This window comes from Phoca vitulina, unplaced genomic scaffold, assembly GCF_004348235.1.
Source record: "Phoca vitulina isolate PV1807 unplaced genomic scaffold, GSC_HSeal_1.0 scaffold37, whole genome shotgun sequence".
NCBI lineage: Eukaryota > Metazoa > Chordata > Mammalia > Carnivora > Phocidae > Phoca > Phoca vitulina.
In genome coordinates this window covers 9,950,775-9,970,067 of record NW_022589740.1, presented here as the reverse complement: position 1 = coordinate 9,970,067, position 19,293 = coordinate 9,950,775, and the positions used below count along the sequence as shown (strand labels likewise).

The 19,293-nt window shown below is 49.6% G+C and overlaps 1 protein-coding gene across 4 annotated transcripts in view; it reads left to right on the top strand.

Annotated features, from left to right (window-relative positions):
• The window catches only part of APBA1 (amyloid beta precursor protein binding family A member 1), a 196,116-nt gene extending 179,505 nt beyond the window's left edge, over window positions 1–16,611 (top strand). For all 4 annotated transcript variants that reach the window (XM_032427633.1, XM_032427634.1, XM_032427636.1 and 1 more), the window contains 3 exons: window positions 9,863–9,982; window positions 11,934–12,074; window positions 12,969–16,611. In XM_032427633.1, the coding sequence (XP_032283524.1) occupies window positions 9,863–9,982; window positions 11,934–12,074; window positions 12,969–13,040 (333 nt within the window). In that variant the 3' untranslated portion in view covers window positions 13,041–16,611. The remainder of the gene's footprint in view (window positions 1–9,862; window positions 9,983–11,933; window positions 12,075–12,968) is intronic.
• Window positions 16,612–19,293: the final 2,682 nt, after the last annotated feature.

Here is a 19,293-nt window from a genome sequence, read left to right as displayed (position 1 = left end):
TGGTCGTGGTGGATGATCCTTTTAATGTATTGTTGGATCCTATTAGCTAGGATTTTGTTGAGGATTTTGGAATCCAATATCAGCCTGAAATTCTCCTTTTTGATGGGGTCCTTTGCCTGGTTTGGGGATTAAGGTAATGCTGGCCTCATAGAATGAGTCTGGAAACTTTCCTCCTGTTTCTATTTTTTGAAACAGCTTCAGGAGAATAGGTATTATTTCTTCTTTGAATGTTTGGTAAATTCCCCAGGGAATCCATCAGGCCCTGGACTCTTGTTTTTTGGGAGGTTTTTGATCACTGCTTCAATCTTGTTACTGGTTATTGGCCTATTCAGGTTTTCAGTTTCTTCCTGTTTCAGTCTTGGCAGTTTATAGGTTTCCAGGAAGGCATCTGTTTCTTCCAGGTTGCTTAATTTATTGGCATATAGTTGTTGATAATAATTTCTAATAATTGTTTCTATGTCCTTGGTGTTAGTTGTGATCTCTCCCCCATTTCATTCATAATTTTATTAATTTGCATCCTTTCTCTCTTCTTTTGGATAAGTCTGGCCAGTAGCTTATCAATCTTATTCTTTCAAAGAATCAGCTTCTAGTTTCGTTGATCTGGTCTACTATCTTTCTGGTTTCTAATTCATTGATCTCTGCTCTAATCTTAATTATTTCTCTTTTAATGTGTGGCTTAGGCATCATTTGTTGCTTTTTCTCTAGTTCTTTAAGGTGTAAAGTTAGTTGGTGAATTAGGGATTTTCCTGTTTTTTGAGTGGGGCTTGGATGGCTATGTATTTCCCCCTTAGGACCTCCTTTGCAGTATCCCATAGGTTTTAGACCAATGTGTTTTAGATCTCATTGGTTTCCATGAATTGTTTAAGTTCTTCTTGGATTTCCTGGTTGACCCAAACATTCTTGAGCAGAGTGGTCTTTAGCTTCCAAGTGTTTGAATTTCTTCCAAATTTTTTCTTGTGATTGAGTTCCAGTTTTAAAGCATTATGATCTGAGAATATGCAGGGAATAATCTCAGTCTTTTGGTATCGGTTGAGACCTGATTTGTGACCCAGTATGTGGTCTATTCTGGAGAAAGTTCCGTGTGCACTCGAGAAGAATAAGTATTCTGTTGTTTGAGGGTGCAATGTTCTGTGTATATCTGTGAGGTCCATCTGGTCCATCATTTAAAGCTCTTGTTTCTTTGTTGATTTTCTGCTTAGATGATCTGTCTGTTGCTGAGAGTGGAGTATTGAGGTCTCCTACAATTAACGTGTTATTATCAATATGACTCTTTATTTTGGTTAACAGTTGGCTTATGTAGATGGCTGCTCCCATGTTGGGGGCATAGATATTTACAATTGTTAGATCTTCTTGTTGGATAGACCCTTTAAGAATGATATAGTGTCCTTCTGTGTCTCTGACTACAGTCTTTAGCTTAAATACTAAGTTGTCTGATATAAGAATTGCTACCCCAGCTTTCTTTTGATGTCGGTTGGCATGGAAGATGGATCTCCATCCCTTCACTTTCAGTCTGGATCTATCTTTAGGTTCAAAATGAGTCTCTTGTAGACAGCATATGGATTGGTCCTGTCTTTTTATCCAATCTGCAACCCTGTGCCATTTTATGGGAGCATTTAGGCCATTCACGTTGAGAGTGATTATTGAAAGATATGAATTGATTGTCATCATGTTGCCTGTGAAGTCCTTGTTTCTATAGATTGTCTCTGTAAATTTCTGTTCTATATCCCTCTTGGGGTCTTTCTCCTTTTATAGAACCCCCCCTTAATATTTCTTGCAGGACCAGCTTAGTGGTCATATATTCTTTCAGCTTCTGCCGGTCTTGGAAGCTCTGCATCTCTCCATCCATTCTCAATGACAGCCTTGCCAAATAAAGTATTCTTGTCTGCATGTTCTTTTCGTTTAGTACCCTGAATATGTCTTTTTTTTTTTTTTTTTAAGATTTTATTTATTTGACAGGGGAGAGAGACAGCGAGAGAGGGAACACAAGCTGGGGGAGGGGGTGGGAGAGGGAGAAGCAAGCCTCCCGCCGAGTGGGAGCCCAATGCAGGGCTAGATCCCAGGACCCTGGGGTCATGACCTGAGCTGAAGGCAGAGGCTTAACAACTGAGCCACCCAGGCTCCCCTAGCAAGATTATTCTTGATATATTGTTGAAATAATCTCAGAATGACTTTTTTGTGTTGTATTATTATGTAACTGTTTATTACATGTATCTGTAATATCTTTGTGTCCCTAATTTAGCATTTGTACTACTATATATATAAAACTAAAATGGGAACCTTACTCTACTCCATCGTTTAATAAAGTAAATCTTTGAGGCACCTGGTTGGATCAGTCGGTTGAGCGTCTGACTCTTGATTTTCACTGAAGTCATGATCTCAGAGTTGTGAGATGGGACCCAGCATCAGGCTCTGTTGGGGCCTAGAGCTTGCTTAAGATTCTCTCCCTCTCTGCCCTGCATTCTCTTTCTCTTGTAGGCCTGTTGAGAAGATTAAGATATGTAGAATGAGTTTACCAATTCTGGCACATCAACATGCAGTAAATGTTGTCAGTGTTGTAGAGTGCCACACATCCTGCAGTATATTTACAGGAATATCCTATCCTGATGTCACATAGGGCTGTCAGACACCTGAGGTCCTGATGGGGGCAGATTTCTCACTCGGGTAAAGGCATCTGAGAATGCCATACAGACTGTTCACCAGCCACTAATTTTCTGTCTTTAGGAGGACCCAGGATGCCCCACTTTCAAGTCATCCTGGGGCTGCCTCTGTCCAAAGCCCACGGCTGTCCCCTCCGCACATGTCTGGAGCTCTGCCGGGGCGCTCCCGCCAGAGCAGAGGCCGCAGGGTAAAGCTTAGTACCCTGAATATGTCTTGCCAGGCCTTTCTGGCTTGCCAGGTCTCTGTGGATAGGTCTGACGTTATTCTGATGTTCCTCCCTCTGTATGTAAGGAATCTCTTCCCCCTAATTGCCCTTAAGATGGTTTCCTTGGTTCTAAGATTTACAAGTTTTACTATTACATGCCGGGGTGCTGGCCTGTTTTCCTTGATCTTGGGAGGGTTCCTCTCTGCCTCTAAGACACAAATGTTTGTTTCATTCCCCAGATTAGGGAAGTTCTCAGCTATGATTTGCTCAAATATATCTTCTAGTCCTCTCTCTCTCTCCACCCCCTCAGGGATCCCAGTAATTCTGACATTGGACCGTTTCATGGTGTCACTTATTTCTCTGATTGTGTTTTCGTGGATTTTGAGTTGTTTCTCCTTGGCCTCCTCTTTACCCTTCTTTTCTATCAGTTGGTCTTCTAGATCACTAATTCGTTCTTCTGCCTCATTTACCCTAGCTGTTAAAGTATCTAGTTTAGATTGGATCTCATTGATAGCATTTTTAAGTTCTGCCAGTTCAGCTTTCATTTCTGCCCTTAGAGACTGTATGTTGCCATTAATCAGTTTCTCCGTTTTAGCTATTGTCTTCACAAGTGCTACCCTGAATTCCATTTCCAACATCTTGGTTATATCTGTATCCATTTGTAAATCTGTGGCAGAAGTCAGTCTCTGAGTCTTTCCTATTTTGGGGGTTCCTCCTCCTTGTCATTCTGTTGAAGGGTGGTTGAGGGAATGTACGGAGTCCAAATTATTGACCACAACCCAAGCAAGATGCACCTGTTTTATAGGGACCTTAGGGTTGTCGGCCTCTTGTTCTCCCAGCCTGTCTTCTGCGGGGAGGGGCCTGCCGTGCTGTTACTCAGGCAACCCTGTTTGGGCAGAGTTGTCCTGCCCCCTGTGGGGGGGATGGGCTCAGTGAAAACCGGTTTTGGGGGGCTTTTGTTCTCTGGCGACTTTCTGCGTCTCTTCCGAGAGTCAGAGTAGAAGAGATGGTTTCCAACCCTCTGCCTCAGAACAGAGATCACAGTCTGTTCTTCAGTAAGCTCTCCAGGCCACACTATCTCTGTTCCTGTCTATGCTGCTAAAAACTGCAGCATCCTGGGTTGTGTGCCCATCAGCTGGGCTCCCAGTCCTCGCCTCCCGGTCAGGGCACGTCTCTGCTGTTTGTGCTTCTAAAACTGCCAGTCGCCCCCAGTTTGCACACGTGGCTCCGCTGCTCTGGGTTTCCGTTGGGGAGCTGCCTGAAAGTCCGTTCCCTGCCACCACTGGTCTGCCAGTCTGTGCCTGGTCCCCAGCTCGGGAGGCTGTCACTCACTGGTGGTGCAGGATCCACACGGCTCCCTCCCCCTTCCATTTATCCTCTGATATCTGCTTGCGGAATCACGGCTCCCTGCTTTATACCTTGAAACCAACTGCCTGCAATATTCTGTTTGTAGAGATCCAGATATATCTTCTTACATCTCAGGCTGATTTCATGGGTGTTCAGAGTGGTCTGGTAGATATCCAGCTCAATTCTGGGGACTGGTTGGAATTGAGTATTCCTCTCCCCCCGAGTATTCTGTAGTTTTCTGAGTACAGATTCTCTGCTTCTTTGGTTAGATTTATTAGGTATCTTATGGTTTTGGGTGTAATTGTAAATGGGATCGACTTCTTAAATTTTCTTCTGTCTTGTTGGTGTATAGAAATGTCACTGATTTCTGTGCATTGATTTTATGTCCTGCCACTTTGCTGAATTCCTGTATGAGTTCTAGCAGTTTTGGGATGGAGTCTTTTGGGTTTTCCACATAAAGTATCATATCATCTGCAAAGAGTGAGAGTATGACTTCTTCTTTGCCGATTTGGATGCCTTTTATTTCTTTTGTCTGATTGCTGAGGCTAGGATTTCTAGTAGTATGTTGAGCAGCATTGGTGACAGTGGGCATGCCTGCCATGTTCCTGACCTTAGGGGGAAAGCTCTCAGTTTTTCCCCATTGAGAATGATATTTGCTGTGGGTTTTTCATAGATGGCTTTTAGGATATTGAGGTATGTACCCTCTTTTGCTACACTCTGAAGAGTTTTAATCAAGAAAGGATATTATACTTTATCAAATGCTTTTTCTGCATCTATTGAGAGGATCATATGGTTCTTGTTCTTTCTTTTATTAACATATTGTATCACATTGATTTGTGGATGTTGAACCAACCTTGCAGCCCAGGAATAAATCCCACTTGGTTGTGGTGAATAATCCTTTTAATGTACTGTTGGATCCTATTGGCTAGTATTTTGGTGAGAATTTTTGCATCCATGTTCATCAGGGATACTGGCCTGTAGTTATCCTTTTTGATGGGGTCTTTGTCTGGTTTTGGGATCAAGGTAATGTCGGCCTCATAAAATGAGTTTGGAAGTTTTCCTTCCATTTCTATTTTTTTGGAACAATTTCAGAAGAGTAAGTATTAATTCTTCTTTAAATGTTTGGTAGAGGGGCACCTGGGTGGCTCAGTCATTAAGCATCTGCTTTTGGCTCAGGTCATGATCCCAGGTTCCTGGGATTGAGCCCCACATCAGGCTCCCTTCTCAGCAGGAAGCCTGCTTCTCCCTCTCCCACTCCCCCTGCTTGTGCTCCTGCTCTCACTCTCTCTCTGTCAAATAAATAAATTAAAAAATCTTTTTTAAAAAATCTTTTTAAAAAAATGGTAAAACTCCCCTGGGAAGCCATCTGGCCCTGGGCTCTTGTTTGTTGGGAGATTTTTGATTACTGCTTCAATTTCCTTACTGGTTATGGGTCTGTTCAGGTTTTCTGTTTCTTCCTGGTTCAGTTTTGGTAGTTTATACATCTCTAGGAATGCATCCATTTCTTCCAGATTCTCTAATTTGCTGGCATAGAGTTGCTTATACTATGTTCTTATAATTGTTTGTATTTCTTTGGTGTTGGTTGTGATCTCTCCTCTTTCATTCATGATTTTATTTGGGTCATTTCTCTTTTCTTTTTGATAAGTCTGGCCAGGGGTTTATCGATCTTATTAATTCTTTCGAAGAACCAGCTCCTAGTTTCGTTGATCTGTTCTACTGTTCTTTTGGTTTCTATTTCATTGATTTCTGCTCTGCTCTTTATTATTTCTCTTCTTCTGCTGGGTGTAGGCTTTATTTGCTATTCTTTCTCCAGCTCCTTTAGGTGTAGGGTTAGGTTGTGTATTTGAGACCTTTCTTATTTCTTGAGAAAGGCTTGTATTGCTATATACTTTCCTCTTAGGACCGCCTTTGCTGCCTCCCAAAGGTTTTGAACAGTTATGTTTTCATTTTCATTTGTTTCCATGAATTTTTTTAATTCTTCTTTAATTTTCTCGTTGACCCATTCATTCTTTAGTAGGATGCTCTTTAGCCTCCATGCATTTGAGTTCTTTCTGACTTTCCTCTTGTGATTGAGTTCTAGTTTCAAAGCATTGTGGACCAAAAATATGCAGCGAATGATCCCAATCTTTTGGTACCGGTTGAGACCTGATTCGTGACCTAGGATGTGATCTATTCTGGAGAATGTTCCATGGGCACTAGAGAAGAATGTGTATTCTGTTGCTTTGGGATGGAATGTTCTAAATATATCTGTGAAGTCCATTTGGTCCAGTGTGTCATTTAAAGCTTTTATTTCCTTGTTGATCTTTTGCTTAGATGATCTGTCCATTTCAGTGAGGGGGTGTTAAAGTCCCCTACTATTATTGTATTGTTGTCAATGTGTTTCTTTGCTTTTGGTATTAATTGGATTATATAATTGGCTGCTCCCATGTTGGGGGAATAGATATTTACAATTGTTAGATCTTCTTGTTGGATAGACCCTTTAAGTAGAATATAGTGTCCTTCCTCATCTCTTATTATAGTCTTTGGTTTAAAATCTAATTTGTCTGATATAAGGACTGCCACCCCAGCTTTCTTTTGGTGTCCATTAGCATGGTAAATGGTTTTCCACCCCCTCACTTTCAATCTGGGGGTGTCTTTGGGTCTAAAATGAGTCTCTGGCAGACAGCATATCGATGGGTCTTGTTTTTTTATCCAATCTGATACCCTGTGTCTTTTGATTGGGGCATTTAGCCCATTTACATTCAGGGTAACTATTGAAAGATATGAATTTAGTGCCATTGTATTGCCTGTAAGGTGACTGTTACTGTATATTGTCTCTGTTCCTTTCTGATCTGTGTTACTTTTAGGTTCTCTCTTTGCTTAGAGGACCCCTTTCAATATTTCACGTAGGGCTGCTTTGGTGTTTGCAAATTCTTTTAGTTTTTTTTGTCCTGGAAGCCCTTTATCTCTCCTTCTATTTTCAGTGACAGCCTAGCTGGATATAGTATTCTTGGCTACATATTTTTCTCGTTTAGTGCTCTGAATATATCATGCCAGTCCTTTCTGGCCTGCCAGGTGTCTGTGGATAGGTGTGCTGCCAATCTAATGTTTCTACCATTGTAGGTTACAGATCTCTTGTCCCGAGCTGCTCTCGGGATTTTCTCTTTGTCTCTGAGACTTGTAAGTTTTACGATTAGATGTCAGGATGTTGACCTATTTTTACTGATTTTGAGGGGGGGTTCTCTGTGCCTCCTGGATTTTGATGCCTGTTTCCTTCCCCAAATTAGGGAAGTTCTCTGCTATAATTTGCTCCAATATACCTTCTCCCCCCTCCCTTTCTTTTTCTTCTGGGATCCCAATTATTCTAATATTGTTTCGTCTTATGGTATCACTTATCTCTCGAATTCTGCCCTCGTGATCCAGTAGTTGTTTATCTCTCTTTTTCTCAGCTTCTTTATTTTCCATCATTTGGTCTTCTATATGACTAATTCTCTCTTCTGCCTCATTTATCCTAGCAGTTAGAGCCTCCATTTTTGATTGCACCTCATTAATAGCCTTTTTTATTTCGACTTGGTTAGATTTTAGTTCTTTTATTTCTCCAGAAAGGGATTCTCTAGTATCTTCCATGCTTTTTTCAAGCCCAGCTAGTATCTTTATAATCATCATTCTAAACACTATTTCCGACATCTTACTAATGTCCATATTGATTAGGTCCCTGGCAGTTGGTACTGCCTCTTGTTCTTTTTTTTGAGGTGAGTTTTTCTGTCTTGCCATTTTATCCAGAGAGTAGATGAATGAGAGAACAAAATGCTAAAAGGATAACAACGACTCCAGAGAAGTATACACTAAACATATCAGAAGAGACCTGAAACTGGGGGGAAAAGAAAGGGAAAGAAAAAAAAAAATATGATCAGGCTGGTGAATAGATGAGAGCCACACACTAGATTTTGGGTGTATTTTCGTCTGTTAGAAGAAGCTGCCTCCTAAAATTTTAAAGAAGGAAAAACTTATGTATGTACAAAAATAAGGGTAAATATGATGAAGGGATGGAATATGACTATAAAGATGAAAATTATAAAAGATTTTATAAAAGGAATTGATAAGTTGGTTGAAAAAATAAAATTTAAAAAAATAATAAAAGGGATAGAGAATGTGATCAGGCAGGAGACTAGAACAAAGCCATACACTAGAGATTTAGGGTATATTTTGGTCTGTTAGAAGAAACTGTATCCCAAAATTTTAAAGAGAGAAAAACATACACATATATGTATACACACACACACACACAAAATAAGGTTAACTACAATGAAAGGATAGAATATGACTCTAAAAATGAAAATTAAGAAAGATTTTTAAAAAGGAATTGATAAGATGTTTGAAAAAGGGGAAAAGAAAAAGAAGAAAATAAAGAAAATTTAAAAAATTAACTTTGAAAGACTAAAGAATCATGGTAAAAAAGCCATGGATTCTATGTGCAGTATTCCCCTAGTGCTGGAGTTCTGCCATTCTCATTGATCAGTAAACTTGGTCTTGGCTGGCTGTTATCGCTGGTCTTCTGGGGGAGGGGCCTGTTGCCGTGGTTCCCAAATGTCTTTGCTGGAGGCGGAATTGCCCCGCCCTTGGCGGTCCGGGCTAAGTAATCTGCTCGGGTTTGCTCTCCGGAGCTTTTGTTCCCTGCAAGCTTTCCGTCCAGCTTTGGAGGCCGAGAGTGAAAATGGCGGCCTCCCAATCTCTGCCCCGGAGGAGCCGAGAACTCGGGGCCCCGCTCCTCAGTGCGCCCCCAGAGAAAAGCAGTCAATCACTCCCATCTCCCCAGTCTCCGGCTGCACTCCGTGCTCACCCGGCCTGTGACCGAGCATTTCTATCTCTGGCACCCGACTCCGTGTGGAGTCTCCAAACCCAGCAGATCCCCGTGGTGCGCTCCCGCGCCGCTCCTCCCGGAGTAGGAAGGGGAGTCTCCCCGAATCTGCCGCTTGTTGGGTCCCTGCTGGAAGAGCAGTGGCCCGACGTGGTGGCACAAATTTGTTCTTCTGATGCTCTCCATGGCTTCTTTGTTGAGCAAACCTTACTCCTTGTGAATGATACACACCCTGCCGTTGTCTATATGGGGGATCATGGTGTTGGCGAAAATGCTTGGGTTTGAAAACAACAGATCTGGGGTTGGATCCCGCTGCTGGTGTGCGTTGCTGAGTATCTCTCAGCCTCAGTTTCTTCTGTAAAACGGACATAGTTATAGCTGCAGTTTGTCAAGGAGACTGAGGAGACGGCTCCTGTGGGTGGCAAGAGTCCATGCTCAGTGACAGGTAGTTCGGCTGGTTTCATCTCGGGACAGAGTGTGATGGACGGTGATGGTGGGGTGCTCACATGTGATGCTAACACAGTGGTGGCCGACTGGTCATCAGGCCCCCCAGCTCCCGCACCAGCCATCACTCCCACCCCACCACGCTCCCCACGCTCTCGGAGCACACCGGCCGCAGGTGCAAGAGGTACATCACCTCTTCAGAGCCTGAGTTGGTTCATCTAGCAGTGGGTTATCCCTGCCCAGGCACCATCGGCCTGTGTGCGGGGCTGCTTCACGAGTCCCCCAAATTTGTGCCTTGGGTGCTGTCAGCTTTGATATCCTCTGCCTCCCTCGCTGGCTGCCATCTCCACCGTGCCCCATTCATGTTTCAGGGCCTGAAGAACCAGCCCCGGGTGAAGCTGAACATCGTGAGGTGTCCTCCAGTGACCACGGTGTTGATCAGGAGACCGGACCTGCGCTACCAGCTGGGTTTCAGTGTCCAGAACGGAATCGTAAGTCCGGCTCCGCACTTCCTCCCAAAAGTCTTAGACCTCTGGCACAGTGTTTGGTTTTACATTTTATTTTTTTTTTTAAAGCCAGGCAGGTCCCCAAATGAATCCAGCAAGGAGAGGGCTGGGTGGGGGAGGGCCGTTCTGCCTCCTCCGTGGGCAGATCCCCTTCGGGCAGAGAATTCTGTGCCTTCCACAGGAGAAGAAAAAGGTGCTAGCCACAGTCAGGGCCCTGAGTCTCTCGGTGACGGTGCAGGATGGCACTCCCAGCTGCCAACTTGAGATGGTCTGGGACGTGCCTCCGAGCGCTTCTGCCCCCTCCGGCCCCGGGTGTGCAGCGCTGGGGCTGGGCGGGCTCCCCTGTGATTCCAGGCACTGCCCAGGGGGGGCGCCCCCGGGCCTGTGACGCATGAATGGCCTCCGCCTTGCCTCTGTAACCTGAAATAGCACTGTAGGGCTAAAGAGTATTTTCATCACTTGGATGTCTGCCTTGAAACAATACTTCCTTTTTTTCTTTATTGTGGTGAAATACACACAGCCCTAAGTTTACCATGGAAACGATTTTTAAGCGTACAGTTCTGTAGCGTGACGTACATTCATTCACAGAGTGGTATAACCACCACCACTAGCTCTTTCTAGAACTTTTTCTTCGTCCCAAGCCGGAACTCCGTACTCAGTACTATTCCCTTTTGTCCTGGTTTGCCTTGTTCTGGACTCACAGGAGGTCCGGGCTTTGATGATAGTCCCGTTCTCTGTCTGTGACCTTCTTGACTTTTAGGTTTTGGATATGCTCTCCCTCTGTTTTGCCTCCGTCTTTCCAGATTGAAGAACCCTATTCTTTTCCCCCTTAAGTTGCAATTAAGAGTGGTAGGTTATTAAAATTTTATTCAGAGTATGTTTCGAGGTTTAGAAATACCGTTGGGGTTCCCAGGTGGCATGGAAACATGCAGCCCCTTCATCTGTTCTTTGTACCCCAGTGGCCTTGTCCTAAGCTGGGGAGCCAGGGTTCCTCCTATGGTTTGGGCCAGATGTCTGTTTTTATCTGCTGATTGTCCTTGTTTGCTTTGTTCATATTCAAATAATTTTAGAAGTTGTTCAGATACAAACAGAGGGTTGTTGGACAACAGTGGCAGGTCCTTCGGTTTTGTCTGAAGTGTGGGAAGCGCCCGCGGAGTGTTTGACCCCAGGGCACCCCAAGGGCCACGGGGTCCCCATGCTCAGACACAGACAGCCCGTTGTCTTGGGACGCCAAGGTCTTGTCTACGTGGGCTGAAAAGGTACATGATCTGAAGTGAAAAGTCAACTCTGTAAATTCAGAACATATTTTTGGGGGGAAAGTCTGATGCTTTGTGTGAGGTGGGGACAGCCTGGCTCCCAGGGCCGAGCCCAGAGCCCTCCAGCCCCTGGAGAGGTCATCTCCTCTGCGAACCGCGATGCCTGGCCATACAGCGGCGGAAACCAGCCTCGGTGGCCTTTCCATGAGGAGTGAGTTTGAACGAGGGCTGTGGAGTGAAGGCCGAAAGGAGCCAGCTGGCCACACTTTGGCTCATGTAACTGTGGCCCTGAAAAGCAGGCTTCGAACATGATACAGTTCGATGTTCGAGTCCTAGCGGTGAATGTGGGAAGTGATATTCGCCTGTGTTCCACGGGCTGAGAGCTTGAAACCAAGGTGGCTCGGTGACGGGCCCCAACAGCTCTTTCTCCCACGGCTCAGCTGGGATGACAAGCGGTCAGAACTCAGCGGGCTGTGACGCCCCGTGATGCGCTGAGTGCACGGGCGCGTGGTCCTTTTTGTCGTGGAAAGAAACCAAGAGATTTAAATGCCCCCAAAGTAACCACAGCAGCTTCTTAGAGATGAGAGGGCAGGGGCTCCAGGAACGACAGGCCCATCCCCACCCAGCTCCCTGCCACGTGGTGCTGCCCTGAAGGGTAACGTGGTCTTTGCTTCTGACAGATCTGCAGCCTCATGCGAGGGGGGATAGCGGAGAGAGGCGGCGTCCGTGTGGGACACCGGATCATTGAGATCAACGGGCAGAGTGTGGTGGCCACCCCACATGAGAAGATCGTCCACATCCTCTCCAATGCGGTGGGGGAGGTAGGAGTGAGCGGGGCCGGGGGGTGGGGGGGCTGGTGCCCCTGGTGCCCCTGGCCTCACGCTTGTGCGGCCCCACACAGGCCTTCCAGGGAGTGTCCGTTCTGGTCCTCAGCACTGCCCAACAGCCACAACCTCTGCCCCAGCCCGCATTTTTTTTTTTTTTAAGATTTTTATTTATTTGAGAGAGAGAGAGAGAACACTAGAGGGGGGAGGGCCAGAGGGAGAAGCAGACTCTCCACTGAGCAGGAAGCCCGATGTGGGACTCGATCCCAGGACCCTGGGATGACCTGAGCCGAAGGCAGTTGCTTAACCAACTGAGCCACCCAGGCATCCCCCAGCCTGCATTTAACCCAGTGACCAGCCGTGCCCGAGAGCAGCTCCTGCCAACAGGAGCGAGTCCCCTTCGCATTAGTTGCTCTCCTTCCCCTTTGGACTCTGGGATTCATCCGTGTGGCTTCCCTCGGGCTGCCCAGGTTCTGTCCGGTTTTCCAGTTAGCGTGCTGGGGAGATGGAAGCCTTCGCTTGAATCTCGTCAGCAGAGCCCCTTCCAGGGGCAGCTCCCCGGTAGGGGCCTCCTGAGGTCGTGGTGGCTGTTCCTGGGCCCCCTTCCTGGGCCACCCGACCTGTGGGGGGGGTGCGGGGAGGAGACAGGAGGAGTCAAAACCCCCACCACCTCAGCCCGGTGAGAGCAAGAACGTCGCACTGGCTGGGAGAACACACATTTTGGAGAGAGGCCACCTCGGTCCGGTCCCTGTCGTGGGTGGGGGGTGGGGGGGAGGAGATCTTCAAAGCCCCCCGTGGTTAGAGCCGCTGCCCCCCCCCAGGGCCGTGGGGGGGCGGCGATGCCCACACAGCCCCGGCCTGAGGCCCACTGACGCGCCTCCCGCCCCTCAGATCCACATGAAGACGATGCCGGCGGCCATGTACAGACTGCTGACGGCCCAGGAGCAGCCCGTGTACATCTGAGGCCGCGCCCGCCTGGCCGCTTGCATGGAGGCCTGGCCTCACTCGTGTGTGTTTCTCGTGCTGCATCTGTGTGCCCACCGAGACCCTTCCCTCTCACGCCCAGCACCGGTTCTCCACGGAAGAGAAGAAGCCGCAGACCTCTTTGCTCGCTCTCTCCAGTTTGCAGGGTTTTTTTCTTCTTTTTTTTTTTTTTTTTAACGCCAGGGACGTTTTGTGTGCGCTCGCTTGAGGATGGAGAGCAGCCGCCAGCCCCCGGGTCCCGGCCCAGGCCGGCACCATCCCGAAGGGCCCTCGGGGGTCCCCGGGGGGCCGTCACTGCTCGAGGGCAGTGAGTCCGGCCGCGGCTCCCGGCGCTCCGTCGGGCCGACAGCAGGCACCAGCTGCGTCTTTAAGGGGTTGCCCTGCCCACCGTGGACCAGGGGCGCCACCCAGCTCCGCCCAGAATTTCTGAGCCAACCTTAGGCCTCTTCTAGAGCTAGTTTTAGTTTCCACATCGTTGTTTTTTTTAACGTGAGCCTTCTCACCCAAGGGTCGACGGGGAGCTGCCTGGGACCAGGGCACCATCTCGTTGCAGAGAGCTCAGCGGTTCCTGGGGCGGCCTCGGCCTCCCTGGTCGTCCCGAGGTTACCAGCCATTAGATAGACACGGCAGGGACTCCGGTCCCCCTTCTCTGCCGCACACCATCACCCTCGCCGCCTCCCACCACCAGTGAGGCACACAGAGCCCCTGGCAAGCCCCCACCGCCACTCCGTGAGGCCCCTTCCCCTGGCTGGTGGGGCCTGCAGGGGCTGCGCGGCCCTATCCTGAGAGAGACGCCCCCTCCGGGGCTGAGGCCTGGCTCTGCTGGCTCGGCCTTGGCTCAGAGAGCACTAGTGGGCTCCCCCGAGCCCCCACTCCTCACCCGCGCGGGGAGTCTGGGAAGGATGGACTGCTCCCCTGGAGGAAGAGCGCCCGGGTGCCCAAGGCAGGACCAGCTTTCTCCTCTGCTCAGGGCTGAGGCAGCACGTGACATTTGAAAGTCCAGCATAGTAGTAAACCACAAAACTAAGGGGACAGGAATGACCTCACACTATGCCTAAGAATCCCCAAGTGTGTTCTAGAAACATCATCTCGCTGCCTCGTGGGTCTGAGAGAGCTTTGAGTGTTCCCATCAGGTGCCTCATTTCGTGGGTTCTGTCTCGGTTCAGTGCAGGTGTTTCCGTGATATTATTCTGAGCCAATTTTCACTTATTCTTGTCCAAAGAGCATTTTGTTTTCATGTAGGTGGGTGTGGGTCGGTTTGATTTTCGTTTTGTTTCGTTCATGACCTCAGCAGAGACAGGGGAAGAGAAACTAATATATTTTGTGATATTAATAGAGTCCCTGTCCTCTGCACCGGGGATATTTATGTTGTGTCTGTGGAAATAGGAATTCGGCGAGCACATGTTGGCTAGTATGTATTTATATGTCAAATGGAGGGATTTCAGGGAGGGAGGAAAGGGAGTATAAGAAAACAGGAACGAAAGACCGAGCGCCGAGCGGGCAGTTCCCCTGGGATTTCTGGACCTCCTGTTTTCTGCTGAAAGGAGAGCTAAATGTTCCAAGGGCGTCAGTAGCTGACCCTTCAGTTTGACGATAGTACAAGCCCTAAGGAAGAGGGGTCACTGCTGCCCGAACATCCTCTCTGGGAAGGGGCTGTCCCCTCTCCGGGGGTGCCGGGGTGGACGATCCAGGACTCCTGGACTTCCTGAGGATGCTCAGCCCCAACGGCCGGCTCACCACACCTGTGAGCAGCCAGAATCATGGCTCCAGATTCTATTAAGTCCTAAAGAGTCATGCATTGGTCCTTCCTCTGCCAAAAAGAGTGGGTAAAATAGGAACAAAGCATTATTGGTATTTTAGGCATCAGGAGCCTCGGCAAATCATGGGAGGGGCTCAGGCCTGTCTGTCTGCTGCCAGAGCACCTGGACAGAGGCCTGTCCACGATGGGCTGGCAGACGGGGACCCCCCCCCCCAGCTCAGCACTGTGCAGCCTCCCCATAATTACAATTAAGTATCTTCACCCAAAGGAGAGAGGAGAGCAAGCATCGATTCTGTTGCTATGGCACAAAAATCTTGGAACATTTGGCAACGTTTGCCAGAGAAGCCAATCTGGTGAGCTCTCCGGGAAGACCAACATATTTTAGCCTAAGAGGAAGGTTCTTTATCCACCGCTCACCTTCTGTCAGTCCAAGCGGCTCCTCACACCCCGATAGCGCATGTTCCTGGAGCTCGGTCCGGGTTTCGCTGACTGGAGTCCGTTCCTTCCCCTGCTCCCATCGGATGGAGGGGCCTCACCCACCTTTGGTTAACCAGGGAGGCGGGGCCTTAAGTGTCAGTAACTCGGTATGGGAAAATCCCGTGGGACGAGGTGGTCGCTTTCTTTCTGGCATCCCAATATATATAGTTACATATGTAAATACCTGAACACCCCCATCTCACGGGGAAGACTACAGACCAGCCTTCCCAAACAGGGCCCAGGCAAAAAGCCACTCTTGCTGCTTGGCTGGGACATGCTGGTGACTCCGCTTTGGGGACAGATTCTCAGATTCGTCTGCCCCTCCTGGTCCAGCCAGGATGCACCAGAACGCACCCTGTCTCTGCCTTCTCACCTGGGAGCATTTCAGGGAGCCACCATCAGCCTTGGGTTCGCGAGAGGAGAAAACCCCCAGAGACCAAGACCCGGCGTCCGCTCCCTCACCAGAGTGGGCCCCTCGGGGCCCCCTGAGCCTGCCGCGGGCCCCCCGCCCCCGAGCCCGCCACGGGGCACCGGACGCCAAGCCTCCACACGCAGGTCTGCTGTCTGGACACTGCCCGTCCACACCGGCCTCAGAGAGTCCCAGAGTAACCTACTACCTCCCCCATCGCTCCCGCCGCCCCCCAGGCCCCCATTCGCACTCCACACCCCCATCTGCACGCTGAGGAAACCCATCCACGAGCCCCTCCTGGGTCCCTCGACCCAGTGGTGTGGCTCTTACCACTGTTTACAACCAAGGGCCACCTCCTTTCAGATATGTTTACTCTCCCACTGACACGGCCACTGGCTGGTTTGAGTTTCACGTCCGTCGGCTCCTTCCCCGGTTCGGGCCAACTAGGGCACACGACCCGATTCTTTGCCCCCCTCCGTCAAGGCAGTGCGTGCTTGAGGACCACGTGGGAAGGAAATTTCTTGTACATAGCACAGCCCCTGGAGTATGAACTTGTACTATTGTTCTGTAAAGAGGATGAAATAGAGCTTATTGTAAAGCTTGGGACAAGTAGAGTATTGTATTTGTAACAATATCGTTCTTTGTATACACAAAACTCAATGATCTCTATATATAAATATAAATTATATAAATAAAATATATACACACGTGAGCCTGGAATGTTGGCGCCACACACCCACTGAATGTACTTCCTCCGGCAGCCTGGTCCCTGGGCCCGGCCGCCCTCCCCTCCTCTGTACCGTTTTGGGGGTTGTGATGTATTCGGTGTGTTCTCTTCCTTTATTTAACTGAACGCTAATGTCTGTAAGAGTTGCTGCAACAATAAATAAGAGCTTCATCTCTTGGCCCCGGCCGAGCGTCCTGTTGTTTCGGGGAAGGGACGGGAGGGGCCCCGGGTGGGGGGAAGATGCGGTCTTTTCCTCCCCCCCGCAGGCCACCTCCTGGCCCTCGTGGAGGGCCTGCTTCTGGCCAGAGCCCAGGCGCGTCCCGTGAAACCCGCTCGACCCTGGTAGTGTCGCCTGTTAGTGCGGACGTCCCAGCAGCCTGGCGAGGCGGGTCCTGGCGGTCCCCTCGCGTCACCAGCACTGGGTGGGAGCGGCGGCAGGTGGGCGGGCTTACTCACTGGCACCTCTCGGCAAGCCCCCCAGAGCTGTGCTGCCGCCCGACGACTGTCCCCTGTGGGTGGGACTGCCCCTGCCCGGGGGTACCTCACACCGTCCCCTCTCCGCTTGATCTCCCCTGCAATTGCAGAACTAGAGCAAAAAGCACTCGCCCGCCCTGCCACACACACAACCTTCATTCTAGTCTTCTGTCTGTTATTTCCCCTTACACCACGATCCTCCGTTCCCTAACCACCCCCACCCCCTACCCCCCCACCCCCGCCCCGAGCTCCTTCCTCATCTGCAGAATAGCGTCTATCTCATGGGGACACGGTGAGGGTCGGCTAAGGCATTTGAGGCCTTTACAGCGTGCCCGGCTCCCAGAAGGGCTGGCCCTGTGGCATTCAAGCAAGCACGCCGAGCCTCCCGGGCCCGCAGAAGCTGCCTGCGTCTTCACGCACCCCTGCACCACACCATCCGCAGCCACAGCTCTGCAAGGTCCCCATGGTGCTGGCGGTGTCTCTGCTCAGCTCGGGGGGCCCCAGGACCCCTGAAGCCCCAGCTTGGCCTGCAGAGCATTATAAACTGATGCATTTGATTGCCTCCCCCAAATGCATATTTTAGTTCCTGGTTAAAAAAAAAAACAACTCTGGACTGTTAATGCATAACTTTTTTGAAAGTTAAAACTATGACTCTCCTACACATCCAGGATGAACACACATCAAAGATTGATTAACGCAGTGACGGAACAAGCAATAGCTGGTCCAAAGAGCATTCGGAGGTACCACACATTTGCAGATATTTAAAAGGAATGTGAGGATAAAACGGCTAGGTGAGCTGTCACTGGCCTGTAGCCTTAAAAGCAGCACTGCATCTATAACCTTCGGGTGACCTTGTCTGCCACGCTGCAGTCATCAGTCTGGCTGGCTGGGGGCAGAGGGAAGGCAGCTGGACGGGGCTCCGTGCTGCGCTGTGCGGAAAAGAGCCCCCACGTTCATACCAGCATCCGTCACAAGAGTGGGGGCAGCCCAAGCGTCCACCAGCAGACAGATGAGCAGTCCAAGTAGGACACGTAGAGCTCTAGATACAGGAACAGGATACAGCCTTGAAAAGGAAGCCAACGATGACACGGGCTACAACACGGACGGAGCTCGAAGACGTTACGCCAAGTGACACAAAGCAGTCCCCAAAGGACAAATGCTGTACGACTTCCAGGAGCTAGCTAGAGCGGTCAGATTTGTAGAGACAGAAAGAAGAATGGTGGCTGCCTGGGGCAGGGGAAGGGCGACCAGGGGGCTCTTGTTCCGTGGATATCGGATTTCAGGTTGGGAAGGTGGAGAAAGCTCTGGGGAGGGATGGTGGACCGGGTTGCGCCACAGGGTCAATGTACTTCATGCCGCAGAACTTTAAACTTAAGGATGGTTAAGATGGTCAAATTTTGTTGTGCCTGTTTTGCCATAGTTTTTCTAATTAAAAATAAAGCATGGGGTGGGTTTGGAGGTAGTTTTTTATGTGGGATGGCTGCGAAAGGCTTACTGGGAGGGAATGTGGGAGGTCCCCGTGGATGTCTAGGGGATGAGTGTTTCAAGCTGAAGGGACAGCACACACAAAGGCCCTGAGGCCAGATCTTGCGGGAGTGCTGGAGGCAGCGCTAGGAGGCCAATGTCTCTAGAGCAGAGAAAGGGAGGCAGCAGAGAGCTGGAGATGGAACTCTGCAGGGCAGGGGTGATGGTGGTGGATGTAGGGCGTCGAAAGAACTCTGCTGCTGCATGCAAACACACGCACATGCGCTCAGCTCCCACTCATCGCCTCCTCCGAGCTCCCTTCCAGAAACCACCCTTTTTAATAGGGAACCAACGTGGCAGGAGCTGGGATTTGGCGCCATCTGGTGGCACAACACGAGAAATGCCTAATCCGGACACGGGCATGGCACATGCGGGTAAGTGAACGAGGAATCTTAGCCACCCGTCCCAGCCCCTTCTTTTCCAGACAAGGAATAGGACTCGCTGGAAGCCACACAGTGAGTAGTCCGCTAGAGCCTCACTCCCTGGCAGCTGCTGACGGAAGGAGGGGGGGTGGCGTCCTTATCTTCAAACTAGCCAGGCCTGGATCGCCTGGAGACCCTCCTGGCAGCACAGTAACCTCAGCCTGGGCCACCTGCGGAGTCTGTGAGAGCTGAGCTGACTGCCGGTTCCCCATCCCTTCTGCTAGGCTGGAGAGCTGAGGGCACCACTGCGAGAGGTGGGATGCACAGCCTCGTTGCCACCTGGCCAGCCTTCCCCCCACCCACCCACCCTGAGCCCACCACACGTTCTGCTCCCGTTGGTGATCTTACCAGCGGCCTAACTACACCACCGCTCCCTTTCCCCTCCACTACACAGTCTCTGATGGACAAGGGCCAAATTTTTCTCAGCTTTCTAGTCATGG